Source organism: Prinia subflava, chromosome 2 (assembly GCF_021018805.1).
Source record: "Prinia subflava isolate CZ2003 ecotype Zambia chromosome 2, Cam_Psub_1.2, whole genome shotgun sequence".
NCBI classification, from domain to species: domain Eukaryota; kingdom Metazoa; phylum Chordata; class Aves; order Passeriformes; family Cisticolidae; genus Prinia; species Prinia subflava.
This window is the reverse complement of record NC_086248.1, coordinates 34,629,219-34,643,229: the sequence shown is the minus strand read 5'-3', so window position 1 is coordinate 34,643,229 and position 14,011 is coordinate 34,629,219. Positions and strand designations below refer to the sequence as shown.

Genomic DNA, 14,011 nt, shown 5'->3' with positions numbered 1-14,011 from the left:
GGCAACTAAATTCTAGCTCAGGGCTGTGGTTAAAACTGAAGGCAAAGACCACATTCAAGGGGAAAAAAGCCTCAAAGAATTTAGAACCGGAATTTCAGTACTTTCAGCATCTAAGATAAAAATAGCACTGAAATAGCTAGGGTAGGATTGAAACAAAGAGGACATGGTCTCAAGGCATGATAATTTAATTCTTACAATTAAGGTAAGCGGTTTTCACCCTGTGGATCGGAGTAGCTGCTTATATAATTCCTTGCTGTACCAAAGACTCTGATTTCAAAGGTCTCCTGAAAAGGAGCATTTCTGCAGGGAACATTAGGAACCATTACACATGCCGTCCAAAAATCACATGATAGTGAGCCTAAAAACTCAGGTAAGGAAGCGTGGAAGTCTGGCATTTTACTTCAAAGAAAAGGTGAACTGCACAGGTGTTCAGTGAGCAAGAAGGAATACATTGGCCGGTGGTTTCACCTTTTCTCCACGCGTTGCTCATTATACTTTCCTCAAAGGCCATCCAAGCTATTAAGAAGGTTAGGTTTTCCTCAGCTCATTAGGAGGAAAGATACTGTGTCTCTCTGAATTTATACTTCTTTCTTCATACGTATAAATACATGAAAAGAAAGATCTGTTCTGTTAAAAATTAAGATGTTTTGAAAAACGTAAAGTAGAATTTTGAACATGACATGAATATTTGCTAGCTGATGTACAAGAAGTACATAATGACTCAATTACATAAAAATGAAATATTTTCTTGTCAATATAACTTTCTATCCCATAGTTACTGCATTCATTGTGATTAGATTATTTTGTAGTAAATGTTTTGAGTAATTCTGTTTTACAGCAGACTTAATTATTCACTTGCTAATTTCTGAACTGATTGAGTAGTTTGTTAGTAATCCTGATTTGTATCCTGTCTTCTGAAATCTTCTTTCAGATGGGCAGGAACTTTAAAGAATAATAGGAAGAGCTAATAATAACAGTACACTTTCTACTCCCCTCCTAGATACAGTATGAACAAAGACTTGCAGAGCTTGAGCAACTACTTGCCTATGAATTTATGAATGAAACACCAAAACTGAATGGTGATAAAGCCACTTCTACAGAACTTGAACAGGAGCTTCAGAATCTAAAAAAGACCCATCAGATCACTGTTGAAAACCTCCAAACAGAAATTGAAAATCTTAAAAGCCAAAATTCTCAATTAAAACTCAGAAGTAAAAACGATAATAAAGATGTGGAGTCCATGGACTCTAAGATGAAACAAGGTAACACAAAAGACCGGTTGTTAAAACTAAATGAAGAATTGGTGACCAAAAATAGAGAAATACAAGACCTCACAAAAACTGTAGAGAAACTTCAAAAAGAAAGGATGGTGATGTTGTCTGATAATAATTTGAGACATAAAACAAATACTAATGAAAACTCTGTAGAGGTCTTGAAAAAGAATACCTCAGCAACAGATGGAAGGAATTCTAATAACACTGAACCCTGTCTAAGCATTTTCAATGATGACAAAATACACCAACCACATACCTTTTCTGATTCTCATCTCGCTGAAGTTCTGCAAGAAAATGCACATTTGAAAGAGGAGCTGGAGAGATTGTCCCTAGAAATGAGCCAGCAGCGGGTGAAGTCTCAAGCAGCACTGGCTTATTCTGAAAGTAACATACGAAGGTAAATGCTCGACATATTCCTTTAAAAACCTTCTTCAAGTGTTGGCAAATGTAGGATTGAAGCAACATGTCAGCCATGTGTGAAGGTTGCTTATACCTTCATTTGTACTGTTTTCTGGCTTTGGGAGGGATTTTGGGGTTTTTTTATTACTTTGGGGTTTTTTTTAAGTAGTACACTGTCGCAGTTCTTTAATTAATACTACAATTTCTTATTCTTTTAAGTAAACTATCTCAGTGTGAATCATCATATCCTAGATGCTTTGTGTTGTATAGCACTAATATTTGGTCCATTTTCTTTCCTTCAGACCTGGGGCATGCTTTCAGTGGGATTTAGTTGGCCAACTGTAGAAACCTAATACTTCACCTTACACCCCTCCACAAAGTAGAAGAAATTGGCATATTTAGATTGCAACACATTATTTCCTAAAACAGGTACCTGAAAGAAGATAGCTGCATTATAATTAAAAAGCCTGTGTTTTCTGACCACAATTTTAATAAGAGGAACCAGCAAAGATGATTGACTGAATTCTGTGCATCCAAACTACCACTAGTTAGATGATAAACGTATCCACCATTGTAGGTTTCCCACCCTTTCCTCCTTGCAGAGCAATAGAAGTAATGGTGGTCATGTCTTGCAAGGTTTTGTTGAGAAACGTCAAAGATACGCCGCCTTTAACATTTTTTTTATTTTGTGTGTTCAGGTGAGAAGTTGCTGCATTTTTGAAGAACTGTCTGTAGCTGTTTTACATTTCTCTTTTCTCTTGCTCTGTTCAGGATCCAGGAAGACACAGCAGAATACATTACGTCTCTGAAAGCTTCCCACCAGAGGGAAGTCGAGAAGATTGTTTGCCAGCATGCAAAGGAACATTCTACCTCTAAAGTAGCTGAACTAAAGAACAGAATTTCAACACAGGAGGTAAGTTACAGTAGATACATTACTTACATATAGATATATATTAAAGTTATTTCTTTCTGTATTACTATAAACTTACTTTCTTTGAAGTAGGACCTATTGTTTTAAAAATCATACTGTGCCACAGTATTCCCAGAATCCCAGAATGGCTGAGGTTGGAAGGGACCTCTGAAGGTCATCTTGTCCAACTGCTCTGCTCAGGAGCGTCATCCAGGACTGTGTCCAGGTGGCTTTTGAGTATCTCTAAGGAGGGCAATTCCACCGCTCCTCTGGGCTGTTTTACACATGGTATAAGGTGTAGAAAGAGCTATTTCATTCAGATTATTTAAGAACATTTTAAAATGAGGAAAGTAACTTGAAGATTGAGGCTTTTTTTCATATGCTACATATATACCTGTGTGCTATTTAGCAGCCCATGCACACACATATGCTGGAGGCAGTGTTGTTAATGCACACATCACTTACACCTGCAATACTACAATCACAGGATCATATGATGTTAGGGGGTTGGAATGGACCTCAAAAATCGTCTACTCACAAGCCCCCTTGCCATGGGCAGGGACATCTCCTACTAGACCAGATTGCTCAAGGCCTTTTTCAACCTGGCTTTGAACACTGCCAGGTTTGGGGTGTCCACAGCCTCCCTGGGCAGCCTGTTCCAGTGTCTCATTACCATCACTGTAAAGAATTTCTTCCTAATATTTAACCTAAACTTCCCCTCTTTCAGTTTGTACCCGTTATTCCTTGTATTATCACTACAGTTCCTGATGATGATTCCCTCTAGGCCACCTTCAGGTACTGGAAGGTTGCTATGAGGTCTCCATACAACCTTCTCTTCTCCAGGCTGAACAGCCCAGACTTTCTCAGTGCTGCTTTTTTTTTTTCTGTACTTCTCCTGCATAGGTTTTCACATGTTGTCACGGGTATCTATGCTAACGACAAAATATTTTTAAACCTTTTGTAGATATTAATAAAACATCTTCAAGAACAACTTGGTGAACAAGAGAGACGTCAGGAAGCTCTTTTAGTTTCACAGATAAGAGAGCAACTCCTACAAAAAGAGGTATATTTAAATTTCAATGGGGGTACCTTAGTCTTAGTAAGAGTTTTCATCCTAATTCATGTCAAGCCTCAAATAATATATTGTAAAATAAGTCTTAGAAACAAAATCTTTGTCAGTAGATGCTTCTACATCAGTTATCCCGGAGAATGCAAGGTTTTTCTAGTGTCACCAGGAGAGCAACACAGAACAGAATGCAAACTTTGATCTTTTTTGATTTTAATCTTGTTTTGTTTTGTTTTGTTTTGTTTGTTTGTTTTGTTTAAAATGTCTGGCATCTGTATGAAGTTTGATCAGCAGGTTAAACCAGGTTTTCATATCCTCTGTGAGTTATGGTGGGTAGTGGTAAATAGACCATAGGACTTTTTCTTTATTCCTCACTATTAAGAGGAATTTTTATTACTGTTTTCAAAAGCTTTTCTTTTTTCATCTTCCACTGTCATAAAACTGACTTAGGCAGTTACATTCTTGGCTTTCTCCTCTGCTATCTCTGAAACTTAATGTGTCTTAAGAAGGGAGAGTTAGCTATAAAAGTTACAAATAAGTTATAAATTCAATGAGTTTTGAGAGAAGCATATAGTTTGGGTTTTTTTCTAATCTTCTATCAATATCACATAATTAAAAATTATGCTGTTCTTATCTTTGCTTTTGGGTTAATCTTGTGTCAAATTGCTTTCCACCTTTTAGCTCAAGCTTTTAAAACCATTGCCTATGCTTTTGCTGTTCTTGAGGTACTGCCAGTCTTTTTGTTGCCACCTCCTGTTCAGGAACAGGATGTAGCCTGCCTCAGCATTGTGCCTATGCTTTGTTCACCATCTCCTTGATGTATGAACATCACTAATTTTAACTTAACTTTGATAATACTCTAACTTGCAAAGGTTATTAAAAGTGATTAATCTCAATCTCGCTAAACTCAGATGTATCTGGGTACTTGTCTTACACATGCAAAATTCCACCTCTGTTGTGATGTATTTGTATTAAACTGGGTTTCTAGGCAGAGAAAAAAGATACCCTATTAAACAAGTTCTGTGTTGGCAGAATAGAGGCCGAGACTTTGGGTTCATATAGATGTCGGCTTTCTTTACAAAGCTTGTTTCATTCCAGTGGTGTCAGTATATGTAACACTTCTTCCTGGAAAAACAGGGCAAGAGTACAATGAGAGAAATGTTATTTTCAGATTTGTTTTCAGTTTTACAGATTATTGACAGTGATGGTTTGAGAGAGTGATCATCCAGTCTGACCCACATGGTAGAGGCCAACTTCAACATGCTGGTATTTAAGAAATTGTAAAGGAGTATCTTTGTTAAAGAAATCATTGCAAGACTGAGTACAGAGAGAAATATCTACATAAAGCCTTGTTTTTGCCCTCTAATACAACTTCTGTGCTGCTTTTAAAATACATCTTAAGCATTAAATGGTTAAATAAGTTTTGCTTAGAAAAGAAGACAACCAAATCTGCAAATGGAAATAGTAGTGATAGGGCAAAGCACCTCACTGATAATAGGATTGAGCCCTCTGTCTAAAATGGTGGTCCAAAAAGGCAAAAAATTTCCTGGGGCTTCTTGGAAGACTGTTATTTGAATACTAATCTTAGAAATGCTGCTCATGGATGTTTTCCATTAACTGAGTACTTCTTTTCCTTAACAGCTTGCACGTAGCACTGCCTTCTATTTGACATGGTTCTGTCGCTGGCAAAAGAGACCATTTTCTCATGGGGCTTTTTTTGCTTCATGAGATCATTCCACTATGATTTTTAATTGTATTTAATTATATATTTAAGACCACACATCAGCCTTTTCCTTCAATGTGGTGACTTAGCAGCCAAGCAGCAGATCCTCAGTTGCATAGACCTTTTGAAATTAAGACTTTTGCTGCTCTGACAAATGGGTCTGAACAGGTTCAAAGCTGCTGGAGTGATGGACAGGCAAAAATGTACTGACATAGGCCTTGTATTTCAGAAAGCCACCTTAAAATATGGAAATAATAGTATGCTGCCTTAGAGTCACTTCTCAGTAAGAGTGATAACATCTTACGAACACACAATGCTTCCAGCTACTTGAATTCACAGCAGAGAGCCAAGGATGGCTGAGTGCTTGAAGAGAGTTAGCAGCTCTCAAATATATTGGCTAAGGGGAGCTAAGGACTATCATAAAGGATAAAGATGTCAAAGTTTGCACTTTACTTACACACATGAAGAGTGACCAATAACTACTTTAGATGTTAAATGAAGGAATATCAAATAGCAAAGAATGAAAATAGAACAGTAGGGCTTTATAAGAAAACTTCCCTGAATTTCTGGAGGATTAGGAAATCAGTTTTAAGTAATTGTCAAGTTGATTTTACCTGTAATTATTAAACTTACATGCAGGCTTGTAATCGACACAATCGCTTCATAAGATTATTAACAGGACTTGATTTATCAAAGAGGACTAGACTTTCATGTCCTCAGGCTACTTCTTAGAAATGGAAAATCCTAACATAAGTCCCTGAATTCCTGTTAAAGCTTTTGAACAAAGGAAATTTCCCTTCTATGTCTTCTTTTCTACAGCTTTTGAATGTAATGATTAAACAATGTAAATACATTTTTAAAGGAATCTGGTTTATACACTGCCTAACACAATGATAACAATTTTCATCAATTCTCTTTGACTGTAGGTGACAAAATTGTTGGAAGAACTGAGAGAGGCTAGGGAGAGCCAGAGTCCTGAAATGAAACATTTCTTGAGCCTGGAAAAGAAAATCAAGCATATAGAGAGCAGATACGCAGAAAGAGAGCATGAAATTCTAAAGGTACACCAGTGCATAACTGCATTTACTTCTCAAGAGCAATTTCTTGGTTTAACTGTAATTTTGTGGTGTTTCTTCAGGCTTATTTAGCTCACACTGCAGTAGGGAAGTAGCTTTTATACAGCCATGGTTTTGTCTTTGCCTGCTAATGCAAGTGAATGTAGGTGCAGGCCTGGTCAGCTTGACCCTGCAGTGGTAATTAAGATTACTTGTGTAACTTCCTTGCAGCCTGGTCTAAGAAGGCCTTGCTGTTCCAGAGGTTTGGACAGTGTGACCTCTGGAGTCAAGATCATTGTTTCATTCTTCAGTTACACAAGGACAGCGAGCTGCTGAAAACTGCCAAGAGTTTGAGTTGCAGAGTCGAAGCTATGATATATGCCTCAACTGAACTGTAATTATCTAGTCCTAGCAGCCCTATTCAGAAAAGCTACTTTGAAAGGATAGAAATACCTTATTTTATTTTAAATTTTGGAACAAGATCTCGAGGAACATACTTTTAATGTACAGATTTTTTTGTCATAGAAAGATTTCTTCTTGTACATTTCTGTATCAGATACTTATTTTCTGTCAAAAAAGACGTGTGCTTAAAACAAGTCATTTGATTAAAAACAAACCCTGTTGCCACTGTTTTCATTATTTTTGTTCACAATCTGTCCTGCTAAAGGTAACTGAATGCAGTTCATTTTTTGCTGTTAATTTGCTTTTATGTAATGTGAGGATGTCTTTACCATTTCTGTGAAGTGTTTGCTGCCTACTCTGTGATCTAGCTCTACTGAATACCAATAGTATTTACTAAGATGTTTCATAATGTTTTGGAGGGTTTTTAGAAGAAATAATAGTATACATAATGAGTACTAAATAATTTAATCTTTTTGTAGTGCTCTTGCCCTTGTGATATATTAAGCTTTGTTTTGTCCTAGTTTTTCTCCTTTAACCAGCAGCACTGGGGCATTGAACAGTTGCCCAAATGAATTATATCAAAATGCATAGTGTAAAAAAGGAAATTGCTGAGCATGAAGTTAACAGGTTATCTTTAGTATCAAACTGCAAATATGGTAATTATGGCCTTTAAGTGATAGGCTTTCTTTAAAGAATGTATTTAAAGAATTAATTGTGGTGTGGAGATTTTGATATCTTATGACACTTCTTATTTTGTGCAATTTAATAGGATTATATCAGAGATTCGTGTTAAAAGTTATTCAGACCTTTATCTGTAGCAGCATCTTTGTGACTACAGGACAATTTCTGATAATTCACAGAACTTATGGTTTTTAAAAGCAGAGTAGTAGGCAACAACATCTCATTCAGATTTAGTTTGTTTTGCAGAGCATTATTTTAATTACCCCATTTAAGTGGCAGTTCAAAAAGTCCGATTTATAGAGGGTTTTATGTTGTATGCTCAGCTTTGTCTTTAATATTAAAATTTAATTGCTGCTTTAGAGAGGATAAGTTAAATTCTCCTGGAGCTCATTAGTCAATAATCAATTCTACCCTTCTGTCATTAATGCAAATATTTAAAGGAATTCATTGCTATCAGAATGATTTTTGTAGTATTCAGAACAAATTGCTTCCACTCAATGTGAGCATTTAGCTTTGATATTGAGGATCAGATAAAATGATGTGGCACATTTTTGCAAAGTGGCAGCACTGGCTGAGTATTGGCATAGGAAGTCACAGACTTTCTTCTAATTTACAGGCAACCCAGCTAACACAGCACGTTTCTGAAGTAAGGCAAACCCAGGAGGCTGAGAAGTGGCGAAGGCTGGCACTGCAGAAGAACCAGGAACTGGAGAAATTTCGAATAGAATTGGATTCAATACTAGATGTGTTACGTGAACTGCAGAAACAAGGGGTTGTTATTCCTGCACCTGATTCCAGTGGACTCAGAGTGACAGACAGCTATTGGAAAACATGATTAGGCGGTAGTTAAGTAGAGTAGCAGAATTTTAATATTCAATGTTATGTATAGAAAATGTTATTGAAAATCATTATTGTAATGTGTATAAATTGCATTGCATTCTGATCTGCTCTGGAATCTCTCATGCCCAGAGGCAATTTGCATTGAGCAATACTCTAGTGATACTGTATGTCTTCTATTTTATTAGTAATAAATTTACATATTTTTTTAAATAATAGGAATATTGAGGTTATTCCGTAAATTCAACTACCATTGAAAAATTTCCTTTTTCACAGACTGTAGAACATGCCTGAATATTTTTTGATTTCTAATTTGTCTTATAGTGATTCCTTTGCAAAAAAATTGAGTGGCAAGCTGTTTGGTTTGTATATTTAGTGTATAGCATTCATGTATTTCATTCCATAGGGTAGAAAAATCATCTTTTTCCAACATCTTTTCCCAATTTGCTTCTTTCCCTCCAATTCATATAATACTTCTTCCCTTATCTTTAAGACCCCTTTCCACTTTAGTGAATGACTGGAGGGCTGGAACAGAGCAGGCATTCCCTGGTGGTGCGCAAATTCAAGCTGTTGTTTCCTTTTCAGGTAATTCCAACTATGCTGATAAGACTGATGAGAGAGTGGGTCTAGCTGAATTCTTACAAGGCAGATATGGAAAAAACCTAGAAAATACAGTGTGAGAGTAATTATTGGTGTCTGTTTTAAAAGGGAAGGTTGTACTGGTAAGGTTTTTACAATGGGCTGTTCAGGATCTGATAGGAAGTACCTCTGTAGGTGATCCTGACAGACAAAGAGACCAGTCAGATGTGAAGACAATGTGCTAAAGCTCAGACTTCAGGGATGTGTTGGTGGGGAAATTTAGAGTTAAAATATTGAGCAAGTTAGGAAAGGGGCCAGGGGAAAAAAAATGAAAACCAGACCAAAATACCAAATGTAGAGGTAACTTTCTCCTGAGCTGACAGGCATCATGGCCAGTAACACACTGAATGTTGGAGGCTGTTGCATTTTCCCTCTCTTCAGGCCCTGTCAGGTACACACCTGTGCTGTAGAGCAGGTACATAGGAGCAATTCCTGCTGCAGCACAAATGTGTACCTTAGGCTGCTGCACTTTTGGTCTCTTCTTTCAAGAAAGAAATGGACCCAGTAGAAGGAAAGAATAATCATCACTCCAGGGAACCTCTGAAGCCACAGTAACTGCACTACACCAGAAAGGAGATTGGGGGGATGATGAGTGTGGCTGTTACACTTAACATATATAAAAAACCTGCTGCTAAAAGCAAGAAGCAGCAAGTAAAAATAAAGAAAATTCAAAATAGTTGATGATAGCAATTTGGTGGTTGGAAGGAATACTTCCCAATAAATCAGTACCATTATTAGTTTGAAGTTTCAGTGACTGCAAGTCCTTAAGAATTCCGTAGCACATATATTGAGCTCAATCAACTATACTTATTTAGGGCAAAGAGAAGATGAAAGCTAGAATGTACTCCTTAAGTCCCTGAGGACCTGAAGTATTGGTTGAACCTAGTATTTAAGTCAGAAAACAGTTCAGGTCTGTGCATGTGTGTTCATGTCTCATGTTCTTCAGGGGCCAGCAGTAAATGTGCATTTTCTCTTATGCAAGTATGTGGCCTAGCATGCATAAAAAATAGAAGAGTATAAAGAATTACACCGTTTAGACATAGACAGTGATTAAGTGCAAGGTTTTTTCTTTTGGGCACATACACAAACATAAAATGAGCCTGTATACACACGTGTGTGTATATATATATATATATATATATATATATTTTAAAAGGATGGTCGGTTGCCAATTAATATGGTAATCTTGATTGTTTCATATTCAGATATTTTCAGTATTTTTATTTTGTCCCTGTCCAACAAAGTATTAGTCTATATTCATAAAATGCATAAATATAAAAATGCTTTGTATATAAAGTATCAGCTATGTGTATATATGATACATTTTCTTGATTTGGGTCTGTTTTGCAAATGAAAAGGATAAAAATTGAATCATTTCAACTAATTTATTTCCTGTACAATTTGCTATATATGTAACACTATATTAAAGTGTGTGACCTGAAGCGTTTTTTCAACTACTGCAGCCCTTGTGTTCCCAGAGAGGCCAGGTCCTGGGTGGAGGTTCCTAGGACAGGAATCTTAGAGGAAGGATTTGTAGTTACTGGAAACTCTCTCCCAGGTATGATGCTTAAATCATCAAGAGAGAGTTGCCCTAATGTTCATGCAGTTCATTCAAACACTCTTTACAATTTGTAGTCAGTTCTCAGCTGGTGCTGGTATTTTACGTAGCTGGAATTAAATTGGATCTCTGAGTCAGTTTTACTAAGCAGGGACAATATTATTTACCATTACTGTAAGCTGTCAGATGATTTATACTGTTTTCTTACAAGTATTTATGCAGTTGTACACTCACTGAAACATGGTCTTCAGTTTTTAGGCATTTACCATGAAGTGGTCACTCTACACAGTAACAGACTCTCTTTGGGCTTGAATGGCTGCATTGGGGTGTCCTTTTAGAGAACTAAAGTGCAACTTTTAAGTTCTCTTCTAAAGGTCTTAGTGAGTCTCTGAGGATTTCACTGTGATCTTTCAAGGAGCTACATAATTATATACTCCTCATGTATATTTTTCATCTTGTGCTATCCTGTTTCATCATGCATTTCCAGAAGGCAGTATAATGGATTGATTGAAAGAATCAAACATAATGTCTTTAAGTTATTGCCTAATGCTTAGCTGGACTTTATCTGTTTACAGCAAAGCAGCAGTATAGTAATTTGAAGTGTCATGTTTGAAGCTTCTAAGAAATCACGTGAATCTGGCTAGTTGACTCAGTGACCTAGATTGCTTCAAGAGAGGAAAACACAATGTGCAGAAAAGGATCGGATTTCATCACAGCATTTGGGGCAGAGACAGCAGTGTGTTCCATTTCAAGTTCTATGAAGTACATGTCAAAATTGTTGATGTAACAAACAGGTTATTGTGAGTGAAGACTTTATCTGATAGCACATAATACATTTTGAAGTCTGCCCTTCTATCCCTTCTATCTATATTTAACCTATTCTGGAAAATATAAGGAAAAAGGACAAGTATACTGGCACTATCTGCAAATCCACTTCCGTAGGGAATGGGGGGGGTATCATGCATCAAGTGCTGCCCTGACTCTTGAAAATCAGAGTGATATCACATGATATCTCTGAATTAAAACTAGCCTTTCATACATCTAACTACATACCTCTCATCCAAAAATAAGAAAGCACAGGCCTCCAACTCTTGCCCTCATTGCAGAACATGTGGTAGAAGGTTCTTCTCTGCTGTCCTTGCTACCTGTCAGTATCCAAGGCTAAAAAGTGGAAAAAATGTCAGTGTTACAGTATTCAAGGTCGAGGGCTAGGGTGCATAAATATTTAATTTCATGACAAATACACCTGATTTACTTCACCTTGCAGTCTCAGAGACTATAGCTCTGGATTGTAGTAGAGGTGATCACATTTTTACCATTCTCTTTCTCTTCTATGTTAGCAGGCATTTACTGATTTTACATTATAGATTTTGGGGGTTTGCCTTTTGGTTTGTTTTTTTTTTTTTTTTAAGATATACAACTAAAACTTGTTTACACAGAAGAGCATTTTGGAAGTATTTGCCTTTGGACACTGGCGTAAATAACTTGACCTAGTAAGTTCTTACTGAATACAAGATACTTTTAGGCAAACAAACATATGTAGCTGATTTAGAGAAACTATGTCTCTCTGCTGTTAAATCTGCTGCAGGTGATGCATTTATACTGAGTTTTCAGGAGAGGCTTGAGGCCAAGCACTAAGAAAACTCACAAAAATTCAATTTTCAAACAGCATTAAATTCCAAGTACTCCTTTTGAAGATTGATGAGAACACTTTCTATTCTGTTTCTAGTGCAACAATGAGTTGTTTTTCTGAAAAAAGATGAATTTTTTTAAACTGGTTAAATATTGCCCTTTCCCCTAAGGCAAAATATATCTGTTATTCTTAAAAAGGAAAAAAATAAAGAAAGGAAGGACAGCCTTAAATTAGCTGTTTTTGAAGACTGCAGAATGTTTTTGCGTTTGCCTTCGGGCTCTGCTTTAAGGCAGAGGCAGAGCAAAAATCTCAATCAGGCTATTGCTGCCACAGTGTCTCTGAATTGGCATAGGAGCTCTAGAGCAGGGACTGGCACGTTATTTTTCTGAGAAAAGCAGCGTGAAGGGCTTTAAATATAGAAGGGAGATAAGATTTAAAAAGTAGAACCATCATCAGGAAAGAACAGAAGCAGGAACCAAACACTTAAATAGCTTTACAGGATTAATACATGCTGCAGAAGGATATTAACTATGTAATTTAAATGTGTTGTAAGTTAAGTTGGCATCATCTCTGGGTCATTTTATTAAGTACCCTTCATCTAGGCATTATTGCCAATATCCATACACAAAATGCTTCCTTTTTCTCCCCAAACTAGTAGTTATATACCCAAAGAAAAGCCACTGAGATTTAAGGTAGCAGAAGAAAAGCATAGGCTAGCCTACAGGAAATAGCAGCATCTTCTTTTTCTAAAACCTCATCTGCATTGTTTTGAAACTTTTGAGATTTTTTTCCCCCAAAGGGGTTGTGGAGCACTGGAACAGACTGCCCAGGGAAGCGGTGGAGTCACCATCCCTGCTTCCACTACCATCCTTAGAGGTTTTTAAAAAGCCATGTGGCACAGGGGGACATGATTTACAGGGGAACTTGGCAGTGTTCAGTTAATGGTTGGGCTTTATAATCTTGAAGGTCTTTTTCCAGCCTAAATGAAATGTAGTTTTAAATCCCTTAAAAGTACCCTTCATTTCTCAGTTGCAAGGGAGATGGATTCCACATAGATCTGCCCTTCCTTCAAACAACATTGCTGTTTTCAAGCACAGCAAAGGAAAAAATAAAATAAAAGCAGTAGCTCAAACATTACTGAAGGCAGCTCACTGGTCCAGAAATCAGCTATGAAAGCCCTGTTTAGTACAAGACCCACAATGTGTTAGCAAGAACAATAATGAGCTTCAAAGATAGCTATCAGATAGCTAATAGTTACTGAGGTGCCTCACTAGGAAGTAGATGCCATATTCAAAGACAGATTTCCCAAATTTAGGAAAAGGAAAGTATGGACTTTCAGCCTTCATACTTGTAGTTATTTACTTCCTGTGAAAGACCTTTTCTGCACCTGAAACATTTTACTGGAGATATGCACTGCAAGCCATGCAGCTGTGCTCATTCAGAACAGGGTTCATTTCAGTCTATTTTCAGCAATAACCCACTAGTTTTGAATAGCCCCTGCTTTGTTTTAAGTGTAATCCTGTTGCTTTAAACATTAGCAAGTCCTGCAAAAATTACATTTGAAAACAGGAAATTAATCTGTAAGTGGTGTGTAATAAGGGCATAGGACATAAAAATGAATGATATTTCCTGCACTCTTCCTACACAATTTGTATTCTTTAAATGCTCAATTCATTCACTCTTTTTCCTATTTGTAAGGTGAAGAAGGGATGAAATAATCAGCTTTTAAGTGGCTGAAGAATGTATCAGCAGGTCTCTAACCTCCAACACAGCTGTGTTGGATACAAAGCACATTAATTTCAAGAAAATCCGATTAGGCACAGTGTCTGGAATC

General features: G+C 36.9%; 1 protein-coding gene across 4 annotated transcripts in view; it reads left to right on the top strand.

Annotated features, from left to right (window-relative positions):
• CEP162 (centrosomal protein 162) overlaps positions 1-8,563 on the top strand; it is a 42,798-nt gene extending 34,235 nt beyond the window's left edge. For all 4 annotated transcript variants that reach the window (XM_063389574.1, XM_063389573.1, XM_063389575.1 and 1 more), the window contains 5 exons: positions 1,001-1,671; positions 2,445-2,586; positions 3,548-3,646; positions 6,299-6,433; positions 8,127-8,563. In XM_063389574.1, coding sequence (XP_063245644.1) covers positions 1,001-1,671; positions 2,445-2,586; positions 3,548-3,646; positions 6,299-6,433; positions 8,127-8,345 — 1,266 coding nt within the window. In that variant the 3' untranslated portion in view covers positions 8,346-8,563. The remainder of the gene's footprint in view (positions 1-1,000; positions 1,672-2,444; positions 2,587-3,547; positions 3,647-6,298; positions 6,434-8,126) is intronic.
• Positions 8,564-14,011: the final 5,448 nt, after the last annotated feature.